Raw genomic sequence first — 14,492 nt, 5'->3', positions numbered from 1 at the left:
AAAGCTGCACAAGGGCCCCCTGGGTGGGACTCCCTATTGGAGGAACTGAACAGAGGGCACCCAGCTCACCTTCTCCAATTCCTGCAGAAACACCTGAGCGATCCAGGAGGCCCTCTCGAAGCAGGTGATCACTTCCTCTTCCCTCTCGGACAGGCGGTGGCAGGAAGCGATGGAGTTGGGCAGGCGTTCCAGGGAGAGGCCTGGAGGAGGAGGGAAATACCTGAGACCTGCCCTGCTGGGGCCCTTCCCAGGGCCCAGGGTGGGCTCACCAGAGGCGACGTCTGCGCTGGAGCAGCCAGCAGGAGGCGCAGGTCTGTGGAAGGGATGGGCCAAGCTAGAGCAACGGAGGAATTAGCTGCGGCTGGGACCATGCGGTGGGTTAACGGAAGCACTCATGCAGCATGGACAGAATCACACGGTGTGACTCCCACCGTCTACCTCCTCCACGAAGACATGCCAGACCCCTCCTTCCAGTCGTTGGAAGAAAAATGGCCCCGTGGCAGACACTCACCACTGTCTACACGTCGTACATGTTTAGTGATGTCCAGTTCTTCTCTGCCCTGTTGGCTGGACAGACATCCCTGACCAGAGAAGCTCACACACCGGCGCAACATCAGTTCCACTGCAATTGATCCAGACCCTCACACAGAACCCAGCAGTTTCCACCTCATCTACCATGTGTTCAGATCTTATCCGCCCAGAGCACACTTCTACTGCCATGCCTCTTTGTTAATGACTGGATTGTGTCCTCCCCACCAAGTGTGTGCTGTACACCTTAACCCCCTGTACTAGTGGATAGGAGTCCCGGTGGGACACTGGTTAAATACTCAGCTGTTAACCCAAAGATTGGTGGTTCAAACCCCCCAGCCCCACTCCTTGGGAGAAACATGTGGCAGTCTGCTCCTTTAAAAAGGATAGCCTGGGAAATAGTTCTACATGCATATATTTATAGGTTTAGTATTAGGGCAGCAGATGGACACTGGACCTCCACTCAAGTACTTACTCAATGCAAGAACACGTTGTTCTATTAAATTGGCATTCCATGATGCACACCTTCCTGACACGATCGCTGAAGACAAATGTGTGCATAAGCAAATGTGGTGAAGAAAGATGATGGTGCCCAGCTATCAAAAGATATAGCGTCTGGGGTCTTAAAGGCTTGCAGGTAAACAAGCAGCCATCTAGCTCAGAAGCAACAAAGCCCACATGGAAGAAGCACACCAGCCTATGTGACCATGTGGTATATAAGGGACCAGGTATCAGGCATCATCAGAACAAAAAATCATATCATTGTAAACAAGAATGAATGCAGAGTGGAGATCCAAATCCCATCTGTAGGCAACTGGACATCCCCTTACAAAAGGGTCATAGGAAGGAGATGAGCCAGTCAGGGTGCAGGGTAGCAACGATGAAACGGATGTCCTCTAGTTCTTAAATGCTTCCCCCCACTGCCACACATATTATCATGATCCCAATTCTACCTTACAAATCTGGCTAAACTAGAGGATGTACACTGGTACAGATAGGAACTGGAAACAGGGAATCCAGGACAGATGATCCCTTCAGGATCAGTGGTGAGAATGGCGATACCAGGAGGGTGGAGAGAGGGTGGGGTGGAAAGGGGAAACCGATTACAAGGATCTACATATAACCTCCTCCCTGGGGTTTGGACAACAGAAAAGTGGGTGAAGGGAGACATGGGACAGGGTAAGATATGACAAAATAATAATAATTTATCAATTATCAAGGGTTCATGAGGGAGGGGGAGCAAGGAGGGAGGGGGGAAATGAGGAGCTGATATTAAGGGCTCAAGTAGAAAGCAAATGTTTTGAGAATGATGATGACAACAAATGCACAAATGTGTTTGACACAATGGATGGATGGATGGATGGATGTGACAAGACTTGTACGACCCCCCAATAAAATGATTTAAAATAAGTAAATCAATAAAAAATACAGCCTGGGAAACCCCAGTGAAGCAGTTCCACTCTGTCCCACAGAGTCACTACAATTGGGAATCACATCAAAAGCTATGGGCTGAGTTTTTGTTTTATGTTTGTGGAAAGGACACTTTCTTTGGTGCGTTCATGGGCCCAACCGTGTGGAATGTGTCTTCAACCAATCACTTTGGAAGTATGTAAGATTACCAGTAGGTACAGAAGCCAGGAAGCACAGATGGGGAAAGACAGATGCCCCATTCACCAAGGAATCAAGGGAGAGAAGCTAAAAGGGACAAGGAGGTCCCTATACATTGCACAGAAAGAACTTTCCCTTAGAACCAACACCCTGAATTCAGACTTCCAGTCTCCTAAGCTGTGAAAAGGGAAATGTGTTTGTTAAAGCCCCACAAGCCAGCTATGTCTGTCACAGCAGCATTAGGTAACTAAGATGGAATTTGGTACCGGGAGTGGGGTGCTGCCCTAACATAAACCATGGGAGTGGCTGTGGCATTGGGTAATGAGTAGAGACTACAGATACTGTTATGTGCTTCCTAGTAAGGCCCTGGTCTGCATCGAAGAGACTGTGGATAGACTGATGGACATTAAGTGATTCTGATGTAGCCTCAGAAGGAATTGAGAGCTGTGATGAAAGATTTTATTAATAAGAACACAATAGGGCAGAGGATGTACACTGGTGCATATGGGGGCTGGAGGCACAGGGAATCCAGGGTGGATGATACCTTCAGGACCAGGGGTGTGAGGGGCGATACTAGGAGAGTAGATGGTGAGTGGGTTGGAAAGGGGGAACCAATTACAAGGATCCACATTTGACCTCCTCCCTGGGAGACGGACGGCAGAGAAGGGGGTGAAGGGAGACTCCGGAGAGGGCAAGATATGACAAAATAACAATCTATAAATTATCAAGGGCTCATGAGGGAGGGGGAAAAAAAAGAGAACCTGATGCAAAGGGCTTAATTGGAGAGCAAATGCTTTTAAAATGATTAGGGCAAAGAATGTATGGATGTGCTTTATACAATTGATGTATGTATGTGTATGGATTGTGGTAAGAGTTGTATGAGTCCCTAATAAAATGTAAAAAAAAGAAAAATGGATTAAAAAAAAAAGAACACAATGCTGCTAGAAATGTGAACATTAAATATTTTTCTGGTAAAATGAAAAGATGAACATGTGATTGGACAGTAGACAGAAGGTGATGCTTTTGATATACTGGGAAAAAAACAAGTCTGAAATATGTGCAAATGTTTGGAAGGCAGAACTTGTAACGGGGCCCACGGCGGAGATTTCTAAGGGCTGGAAGCACTTACTCGTCTATGCCAAGAAATCTGGAAGACAGCTACCTGGTCAGCTCACTAAAAGAGATCCATCTTTGTGTCCACTCTAAAGCAGCGTGACCCACGAGGATGTGTAGACTGTGTAACAATATTTAATGACATACACAAGTAAAATTTTACTGAAGATCATTCAACAGCAGTAGTAGCTGTATGTTGGCAGGGAGCTGCCAACATTGAGGCTGGATTCAGAAGAGGGTGAAAGGATATCATCGCTGTGTTGGTGACATAATCTCCGGTCAATGAGAAGGTATTATGTGTGAAGGGGTGGAATCTAGCCTGTCAATCAAGTCATTGCCAATGATGCCTCTGTGTGGCGTGACCTTCTCGTGAGGATTCTGGGAACTTCCTCTCTCTTGATTCTGCCATCAGAAGAGGTGGGGCACACTCTTGCCGCTTCACTAGAGTGCTAGTCTCCTGCTGCTGGGACACTCAGGGAGCTGGAGGGGCCACGTGCAATCCCGAGCCAGTGCTGAGATGCTGCCACCAGCACTGCATCCTCAAGACGCTCCACCCACAGGCCTGTGATCTTCCTGCATTCGGCATGAGTCTGGAAGAGGACTTTATGGGCTAATATCGGCCTTATGGACTTGATCTGGACTGGGCTGGGTTGTTTTCTCAATATACAATTGCTCTTTGATATAAAGCTCTTTCTCAAACATACCTGTGAGTGTCACTGACTTTGTTTCTCTAGTTAACCTGCACCAACACACAACTGCTGACATCAGATGGATCTTGGCTAGACGCAGTAAAAACTAGAAAAACATATACTTGTGTTTGGTGACTGTGCTAAGGCATTCGACTGTGTGGATCATAGCAAGCTAGGGACAGCCTTGAGAAGAGGAGAACTCCAGAATATGTAAGTATGCTCACACGGAACCTGTACATGGATCAAGAAGCAGCTGTTTGACCAGAACAGGAGAATACTGCATGGTAAAACCATGAGAGGTGAGCATCAAGGTCGTACCATCTCATCATACTCGATCAATTTGCATAAATCTGCGGCCCCCAGACCTCTTTAGAAGGCTGAAAAGCACGGATGCTAGGTTGAGGACTCAAGTGTACCTGACTGAAGCCAGATCATTTTCAATGGCCTCATAGGCAGGTGAAAGTTGGACACTGAATAAAGATCAAAGAAAAGCTGCACTTGAATTAGGGGCTGGTGAAGAATACTAAATGTATCGTGGACTGACAGAAGAACAGACAGATCTGTCTGGGAAGACGCACGCCGGAATGCTTCTTAGAGGCAAGGATGGTGAGACTTCTTTCATGCACTTTGAACATGTTGTCAGAAGAGACCAGTCCCTGGAGGCCATCGTGTTTGGTAAAGGAGGGGCAGTGACAAAGAGAAGGATTTTTCACAGCATGGTTTCACAGAGTGGCTTCAACGGTGGCTCAAACATAACCATAATTGTGAGGAGAGAACAGGACCGGCAGTGTTTCCTTCTGTGTCTACAGGGTCGCCCTGGTTGGAAGGGATTCGATAGCACCTAACAGCGACATAAGGGTAAAGTCAGATTCCTAAACCCAGTCCCTGGTTTGAGCACCTGGATTCAGCTCTGCCTGAAGCTCTATTCCCTGAAATTCCCAGTACATGAATAAATCCTGACCCAGCTTTTTTTTTTTGGTCTCAGTTTGCTGTTTCTGTGACTTGCAACTAACGGAGACCTGAGTGGTGAGCGCTGTCATTCTTTCTGTACTGGTGGTTCCCGATGGACAGACTCAGGTCTTTTTCACCTCTGGGCCCCACACAGTACTTCGCGGATGGTGGTACTGGCATAGAACACTCAAGATGCCATTGACTGGCAGAATAAAGAACAAATCAGTCTTACAAGAAACGCAACCACAACATCCCTGGCAGGCGATGCGTGTAAGACGTCAGCTCGCTTACTTTGTACCCATCATCAGGAAGGATCAGTTGTGGACGGGGACACCGTGTTTGGTAAAGGAGACGGTTGGTAAAAATGGGAAACCCTTAGGGAGATGGCTTGAGGCAAATCCCAACAACGGGCTGGAACATCCCAACACTCACAAAGACGGCACAGGCCTGGGCGCAGCTTCGTTCTGCTACACGTAAGGTCACCGTGCGTCAGAGCCAGCATGACCACAGGTAAGATGAACTCCTGGAAAGGATGACAGATACGAGCCCCAAGTATCCCCGACCCTGTAGTCCCAACACCCAGAATGTTTCCAATCGCCCCTCTCTCTCCCCTTTTTCCCCTCTTTCACCCTTTGTCTCCTGAGTGGCCTCTCTGCCTCCAGCCTCCCTTTGCTCGAATCCATCCTACACCCTGGTCCCAGAGCGACCCTTTTATACCATCATTGCGGAAAGACCACCAGTGGTCCTTGCTGCTACATGCTCCACAGCCCAGGTCTTCCAAGACCCTGCCTCTGATGCTTCTCCACTTCACCTCTCACCACCCCTCACCTTCTGTATCCACACCTACCTCCAATTCCCAACTGCTATGTTGGGAGCTGTCTCCCCAACTTTGCTCCTGCTGTCCCACCAGCACCCACTCAAACCAAATTCACCGACACTGAGTCATGCAGACTCATGGTGACCCTATAGGACAGGGTAGAACTGCCCCCATGATATTCTGCGACTGCCGCTATTTTCGGGAGTAGAAAGCCCTGTCTCATTCCCTTAGAGCGGCTGGTAGTTTCGAACTGCTGAGCTTGAGGGTCACACAGCCCAATGCACAACCACTACGAAACCAGGGCTCCAAGTCCACCCCAAATTACTACCCACCTACTCAGACACTGCCCGAGTGACGCAGCTCCTCCAAGGACACCCTGGTGTAACTAACTGTTCATCCTTCCTACCGTGGGGACCCGGTTGATTCCAACTCACAGTGACAAGGGAGAACTGCTCCGCAGGGATGCCAGGGCTGCAACATCGTTCTCCTGCGGAGAGACTAGCGGGTTTGAAGCCCGTCTCCTGACATGCCGCAGGCCACCATCCCCACACTTACTCGTCCTGTCTGTGTGTCCCTGACCAGACAGGGGCTGCTTCAATGCACCAATCGGATCCCAGCCACCTTTCTACCACCTGGCACACAGTGGGCACTCGGCATGGGCCGGAGGGCTGGAACCCCAGCAAGTCACACCGTGTCTGGCAAGGCACAGCGTGCTGTGCAGATGTAAGGGAAGGCATGGGATCGCTCTTCTTGGCCAGCTCCCAACTCAGGTGGCTTAATGACCCTGCCCTCTGTCAGGCAGGGGTGTGATCGGGTCCAAAGGCTGGGGGAGGTGGGCACAGAATGGAGTTTGCTCATACAGACTTAGCTGTTGCCCAGGTCACCAAGTGTCAACATGCCTCCTGCCAAATGAGTCACGACCAGACAGGAAGAGCTCCTAGGCCCACAGGACAAAGCGGGGGGGGGGGGGGGCGGGGAGTACAGGCAGAGGATGGAGATGCCAGCCCAGCAGGCCCCAGATGAGTGGCCTGTCTCCTACAGGAAGTGGGGACAGACACACAGCTGCAGGTGGCAGGAGAATGCAGTCAATTCCCCAGAGGGGGGTTATTTGATCAGGGCTTCCATGTGGCCCCCCCAGAGAGAAGCATGCCTGCTGGGTCCCATCCTGCCCCACATCTGGGCCTGGAACTGGGATGCGCAATGCCAGAGCCCCAGAAGAGTCAACTTGCCAGTCTTAAGCTACCTATGCATTGGGCACAGCAAAGTGGTGAGTTCTGTACCTGAATTCCGTGTCTGTGGGCCTGCCACCTTCCCTGAGCTCCAGTCTTCCTGATTCCCATTAGGCACCTCCCTACGCAGTTCTCCAAGTATTCTCACCCGCCTCCTCTTGGAAAGCTCAAAGCAAAACTATCTCCAGCCTTCCAGACGAAGGAGGTTAAGCCTCTCTAACCCGGAGCTACCCGTGTCCTGCACAGTAAACACCTTCTCCGAAATTGCTGGTTGATCTCTGCATCCCCAGCACAGCTTGGGGGCTAGAACACATGGGGCCTCTCCCTCTCTACTTAAAAAATGTTTAAAGAGCGGTCCTTTACACAACAGAACACTACGAAATTAAAGAAAGGACAAGTCAGACAGACACAACCTGGAAGGATCTCTGAGAAGTGACACTGTGCGAGAGGAGGCAGGGTATCAGGGAGTACATTCTGTGTGGCCAGTAGACGAGGCTCAAAGAAAGGTGAAGTTAATCCACAGAGAGAGCAACCTGCCCGTGGCTGCTGGAGAAGGGGGGGCAGTTACATGAGTGTTGACATCTGTCCAGTAAGTGGCATTGCATGACTTCTGCTTCATATTAGATGCAACAAGAGGTGCTCATGCAGTTCAGAAAGGAAGCAATCGTGAGTCCCGAGAAGTCAGTGATCCAAACAGAGGGGATCTTTCTGTCAAAATACCTTCTGACAGGAGACCAGTAGGTCCCTGGACTGCCAATGCTCTTCCCAAGCAGGGCCGCAGCTGGCTGTCCGTGTCTCACTTTTATTTGCTCTTGGACTGACAAGAAAAGCCAGCGTCCTGTCCATGCAGTCCTGACCTGAAACCTACCCCGGGGACTCTGACCCTGCAGTTCCTCCACCTTCCTGTCAGACGCTGCCCCACATGTCCAGCTCACAGCACTACATTCCGACGGACCCAGCCCCTCTGCCGGCAGGGGATCCCAGGGGCTGTGTCCGAGCCCCGTCCAGCCAGGACAGGCTGAGGAAGGGCTGCGCGTTCCCACCGGCAGAAGACGTCTTTTCCATAAAGAGACTCCGTTCTCCAAGTCAAGAGAACTCTGCCTTTTTCTCCTTAATGTTTGTAAATTTTATTTATTTTGTGGTTGCTGAGAATATGCACAGCTAAATCTCCAATTCAACCGTTTCTATGTGTCTGACTTGCAGTACAGAAATGCACAACGGAGTGCTTTCTCTATATTGCACAACCATTCTTACAGCCTTTTCCTCAACGGTTCCTCTTTAAAAGGCTGCTTTTTCATTTACTCTGAACTTGCGGTTTGGAAGCATCTGGACTGGGCGCTGCCCGGGGTGGGAATGGCATGCTTCCCTCCAACTTGACTCACCAAGTTCCAGAGCCCCACCCTGGGAGCCGGTGCCTCCGGCTTCCCCTGCCGCTGCTCTGTCCTGACAAGCAGGCCCCACTGACCCATCAGGCCGAGGGCATGGGGCACGCACCCAGACTGCCCACAGGATTCTGCCCAGACCCAGGGAGCCCCGGTAGGGTGGAGGGAAGAAAGAGAGCAAGTCCCTCTTTCTTCCAGGCGTCAGGGAGGGAGTGGCGAGGCCAAGTGGGAAGCCCGCTCCCAAACCAGGATCAACATTAAAGTGAACATTAAAAAAAAAAAAAAGTGGACATTTCGGCACCGTGACCCAAACACTCCAAATGGCACAGAAACTTTAACTCCACTTTTGAGAGTTGTATCCTGTTTTTCAATTTAAAAAAATTTTTTTTAGTTTCAAAGATATTCATTATAGCATTTTTTATATATGAAGGCCAAAAAAAAAAAGGGGAAGAAATCCATCTTACAGGTCCAACAGCCCAGCAATGGAGGAGCAAGCCTGAACCATGATCCAGCTCACGACAAGCACACAGGGCAGAGGAGCCTGGACCTTCCGGTGCCTGAGGCTGTCAACCTACATGGGAGCAGAGAGCCTCGCCATCCTCTCACTGAGCGGCTACTGGGCTCCAACCAACCACCTGCCTCTCTGTTAGCAGCCAGGCTGGGCCCCAACCCATGCCCACCATCACTGAGTTGATTCCAACTCTTAGCGACCCTCTACAGGGTTTGTGGGCCCCAACTGTGTGGCTGGCCGCCCAACGCTCTCCAGCGGCATCACCAGAGCCGCCTGCAGGACAACAGACAGGTTCCCTCAAGCACAACAGATCCTTGGCAGGGGTGCCTCCTGGAACACAGACACCAACTTTGGAAAGCTGAAAATGGCCAAGCTGAGCCCAAGCCGAGTGCCTGCACATCCCCCAGCCCAGGCCCCCTTCCCCACACCAAACCGTGGAGCCCCACCCACTCAGCCGATTCTGACCCCTGGCGCCCTCTCTCCTGCTGCTGAGTAGACTGCCCCAGAGCGTTTTCTCGGCTGTCATCGTTAGGGAGGCAGACCGCCAGACCTTTCTTCCTCAGCGCCATGGGCAGGCTTGAACCGACCACTTTCCAGTTAACAACTGAGCATAAAGGGTTGCCTTACCCAGGGGCTCTGAAGGCCAGGGTGAAGTTTAACTTTTGTCTGATAGCAGTGTACTCCACTGGAGACATTTCAGCGGGAGGGCGGGGGCCACAATGGAGCCTTGTGCTTTGGAAGGTGACTCTGACTGCTGTGTGGGTGGGGAGGGTGGCAGAAGGAGAGAGAGGAGGCCATGGTGGCACAGTGTATTAGGTGCTGGGCTGCTAACCCAAAGGCTAGTGGTTCGAATCCTCTAGCTACTCCTTAGGAGGAAAATGAGGCTTCTGCTCCTTTAAGGATTTACAGCCTCGGAGCCCCTACAGCAGTGGTTCTCAACCTGTGGGTCAAGACCCCTTTGGGGGTCCAACGACCCTTTCACAGGGGTGCCTAAGACCATCGGAAAACACTTATTTCCGATAGTCTTAGGAACCAAGACACGCTCCTCTGTCGGTCTCTAGGCGGGTCTGCCCACATGCAGATACGCCCACCTACGAGCACCCAGAGTGAAGCCCATGCTGCACCATGCTTCAAGGCAAAATTTATTTGTCATAGTTCACAATATATAATGACATATTGTTTTGTGATGAATCATGATGCTTTCATGATGTTCAATTTATAACAATAAAAATACATCCTGCATGTCAGATATTTACATGACGATTCATCACAGTAGCAAAATTATAGTGATGAAGTAGCAACGAAAATCATTTTATGGTTGGGGTCACCACATGAGGAACTGTATGAAAGAGTGGCCTACAGGGTGGGAGTGGGCAGGATGGCAGTGGCCTGGTGGGATGGCAGCTGGAGAAGGGGGTCATCCGATGGTGGGATAAGGAGGTTAAGGAAAATGGTGGCACCAGGAGTCATGCTGTGCTGGGGGCCTGATCAAGAGGAAAGTGGTCCCAATGACTCCTACAGTGGGGAGGTGGGCAGAAGAACGGGGGTAAATCGAGGACTTTAACCTGATCAAGTTGGCTGGAACTGTCAAACATCAGAGCCCTTCCCCTCAGATGGGGCGAGGCTGCCTCCCACAGCACTCGGGTCCTGGCAGGGCCTCCTGGGGCCATTCAGTCTGGGCAGCCCAGGTAGAAATGGGGCCGTTTTATAGTTCTATGTCTGAAAGATCTCTGTTTTCCATGCTGTCTCTGAACAGACAGAAACTAACGCCCACCACCCCCGGCAAACAGACACAGGCACATGCGACGTTGGTGCCTTTGAGACGGGTGAAGGCTGCCTCCACCAGCCTGCGCTCAAGCTTTCGGGTTGGGGGTCTAAGGCCTTCACTGAGAACTAGACTACCTCAGGTGGCCCCCATGGACCCCTACTTCAAGGGAAGGGGTCCCGAGGGAAGCCACACATGGTCACCTACCCAGACCTGATGCTCTGAAGGGGAAAGAGGGTGAGGGAGGGGGTTACGGCATCTTTAGGAGGGTCGGGGGGTGGGGGTTGAAGACCTAGCATTTGCCAGACTCCCCCAGAAAGAGCAGCAGCTCCATGTAGAGGCACTCATGCTCGGGGCCCCTGCCAGCTGTCCAGTTCAGCCAGAGCTCCTCCTCCGGCTGGGTGTGCCTGAGGTCCAACAATAAGTGTGCCTAAAGTCCAACTCCGTGCCCAAATGCAACCTCAGTGCAGAATCCACCAGAAAAAGGGAAGGGAAACTGTGGTCTGACCACGTGGCCAGAGGCATCTTCAGAAGCGGGTGAGTCATACTCAAGGTGGAATCAGAGAGAGCCAGAAACTGAAAGTCAGGGTGGAGGGGAACCTAGAGTTGATGGAGGAGCCCCACCAAGCTGCTTCCCTTCCCTCTGTCAAGTCCGGCCCCGTCCCGACCCAGAGCACCGCTACAGTTCCTGTGGTCGCAATGTCTCAGCAACAGCTCTGTTGGCCTGGGTTCCAGCCCCTCTGGACCACTTCCAGGGGATCCCTGGACTGTTACACAGTTACTGTGTGGATTCCATGATCGCATACCCGGCAGGGGGCCAGGGCTTAACACACAATGTTTCCCTGTGAAATCCTGGTGCTTGGTGCTTCCTGCTACCAGCATCTCATGCTCATAAAACATCCTCAGGACTAATTGCCCGGCCCGCCGGCCCGCCGGTCTGGGTAGGGGCCTTACTCCTCTGCAAGGAGAGGCCCAGCAAACTCAGCATCATGCACCCCCGCAGCCACGTGCAGAGCCCCAAGCACACACAAGGAGGGAGACTTCAGCAGGCCAGGCAGCACGCAGGGTGCAGTCAGGACAGGGGACAGGCAGAGAGGAGGCAGGCCACAGGCTGTGGGCAGTCACCGTGGGGCAGGGAGCGCACGCGGTGGTGAGTGGCCCGGGCGCTGGGCTCCTTACCTCCCCTGCAGGACCTCGGAGCACCCGGGCTGCGTTTCCCCCAGAAGCTGGAGGCATGCTGGAGAGGGGAGAGAGCGGAAGAGAGGGGACAGTATGTACTGAGCCAGTTTACAGAGAGAAGAACTGAAATGGAAACCCAAGCAAGGACCCAAGCCCCAGTGAAGGTCACCCCCAAGATGGGTCTGTGTCAGGGGAGCAGAGGGGGTGGGGGCGAGAGAGCAAAGAGAGATGACACTCCAACCCCCCCCACCCCCTCTCCCCCTCCCCCACACAGAGACTGGACCATCCCAGAGGGATACCTTCCTCCCCACAGTGGGTTTCCTGGGTGGCAAGAGCAACTTTCAGAGGAGAGAAGGACTCAAGAACGTAGGGATGGGCAGACAACACCTCAGAACCCCCAACAAGGTGGGTCAGCGGTTACCAGGACAGGTAGGGCGGGGGGGGGGGCATCACTGCTTATGGGTTTCTGCTATGGGTGACGGAAAGTGTGGGTATGGGTCGCGGTGATGTCTGCCCAACATGGGGGACGTTAAGTAAAGGCCTTGTTAGATATATGTCACCTTAATACCAAAAAAGAACCCAAACATCTTAATAGGGTCATAAGAGGGTCTGCTTTGTACAGTCCCCCATGGGGACTCAGAGGAGACATGTAAGGGGGCTGTGAGGGGAGGGGGCTCCTCACATTTCAAGACCAAAGTCAGAGGTACTCAACTCCGCTGAGCTTCAGTTTCCCCACACATAAGACGGGGAGAATGTTCCATCTGCCACAGAAAGGAGGGTGACGCAGACCCTGTGCTACACTACACGGACACACGCATTGCTTGACCTTTCTCTGGGGGCAGCTTCATGCTGGGATAGCGAGCTGGTCAAACATCCAAGATTCCTGGCAACATTCTGGGCAGAGGGGCTCCTGGACCATACTGCCAGCCAGGCCTACCTACCCCAGGCTCTCTGATCCCAGCATCAAGGGAGGAGGCGCCTGTCTGGGGTGGGGCTTATACCAAGATTTAACATGTGCAGGGTCCCATCCAATAGGGGGCCATCCACTGTCCTGCTGGGGAAACATCTACATCGCCAGACTGCCCCCACCCTGGGGACCCTGGGACCCTCCAGGGCAGGAGCAGCTCTGACCTGGTGCTGTTCACAGCACCCAAGGACAGTCAAACAGACAGACGTGTCCACTTCTGCAGGCCTTTCTCAAGCTGGTCATGCAACCCAGCTGATTCCTATTGGCCATGAAATCCCAGGCCAGCCGGTAGGCCAGTCCTGGTCTGAAAGGTGGAGAAATGACTTGTCTGAAGGCACACAGCTGAGATCGAGAGCGCCAGCATCGCCGCCTGGCACCAGCCACTCAGCTGGAATGTGGTGGGGCTGGTGTCCATCCTGGCTGGCCACCTGGGATTGAATGACTAGAACAGCACCCCTCTGGGCCCACCATCAACAGCTGTGGGATGGGGGTCAGAGCTAGCCTGGCTGGCCACCGAGGGGAGGAGCGCAGGGTGGGAGTGGGGTGGGGGTCCCACAGCTACCTTTGATGACAAAGGCTTCCGACAGCAGCCGCATCTGGTAGAGGGGCTTGTTCTCCACGGACATGTCGTCGAGCCCGGCCCGGGCGTACATGCTAATGGTGTCACGGTAGGAGCCCTCCAGGTAGTGCAGCTTGCCCAGGATCAGCATGGCCTCACGCAGGTACTGCGGCTGGAAGCACAGGACACAGTGAGCAGGCTCTTGCACCCAGTTCCGCTCCACGCAAAGCCTGGGAGAAGCACCCCCGCTGAGCCAGGAGCCTAAGAACCTGCTAGACCAGTGGTTCTCAGCCTTCCGAATGCCGCGGCCCTTTCATACAGTTCCTCATGCTGTGGTGACCCCAACCATAACATTATTTTCGTTGCTACTTCATCACTGTCATTTTGCTACTGTGAAGAATTGGGCGACCCATGTGAAAGGGTCATTTGAGGCCCAAAAGGGTCGCGACCCACAGGTTGAGAACCACAGTGCTAGACATTTACGCCCCCCCCCCCCCCACACACACACACTGTCTTCTTGGACACTCTAGCTCATGCCGCTGCATCTCTCCTGCCCAGAGCCCTGGGTCTACACCCCAGGGCCTCTCTATGAACTCTTTACACGGCCCTTCATTGTTTCCTGGGCTATCTTTGGCTCCCAACAAGACTCCAGGCAACTTGCTGCCGAGCCCTATGCTTCCTCATCCTGATGGTCCCACAGGCTCTGGTGAGGCTGACTACCAGGTGGTGAGGCACTGGGTCTGAACTCAGGCGGAAAGGGAGGGGCTCAGGGGCTAGGGGGCGGTGGGGATGAGGGGCAGAGTCGAGGGTTGGGGAGGCCCAAAGCTTGTACAATTGAAGGATCCTCTTTAAGAATGCAAATGGAAAATTACAAGTGCATCATGAAAACCAAACGCACTGCCTTTCAGGAGATTCTGACTCACAGCGACCCTATCCAGGGTTTCTGAGGCTGGAAATCTTGATTGGGACTGACAGCCTCGTCTTTCTCCTGCTGAGTCAGGGGTGGATTGGAACCACCGACCTTGTGGTTAGAAGGCAGAGCCTAACCCACAGTGTCAGCAGAGCTCCTTAAACACAGGGATGTGTTTGTACCTAAAAGAGTCTGTCCATGCATGGGAGAGGCCTGTACCTGAAGTCCCTGGGGAAGCCACCAACCCATGGCCACCGTGGGACCTTGGCGGGGGCAGAACCCAG

The 14,492-nt window shown here is 52.6% G+C and overlaps 1 protein-coding gene across 2 annotated transcripts in view; it reads right to left on the bottom strand.

Annotated features, from left to right (window-relative positions):
* Positions 1–14,492, bottom strand: part of TTC7A (tetratricopeptide repeat domain 7A) — a 116,676-nt gene that overhangs the window by 85,235 nt on the left and 16,949 nt on the right. For both annotated transcript variants that reach the window (XM_075535763.1, XM_075535762.1), the window contains exons 3-4: positions 13,302–13,470; positions 70–200 (exon numbers count right to left, since the gene is read on the bottom strand). In XM_075535763.1, coding sequence (XP_075391878.1) covers positions 70–200; positions 13,302–13,470 — 300 coding nt within the window. The remainder of the gene's footprint in view (positions 1–69; positions 201–13,301; positions 13,471–14,492) is intronic.

This window comes from Tenrec ecaudatus, chromosome 17 (genome assembly GCF_050624435.1).
Source record: "Tenrec ecaudatus isolate mTenEca1 chromosome 17, mTenEca1.hap1, whole genome shotgun sequence".
Lineage (NCBI taxonomy): Eukaryota > Metazoa > Chordata > Mammalia > Afrosoricida > Tenrecidae > Tenrec > Tenrec ecaudatus.
Note: the sequence above shows the minus strand (reverse complement) of the source record. Positions and strands in the feature narration are given on the sequence as shown.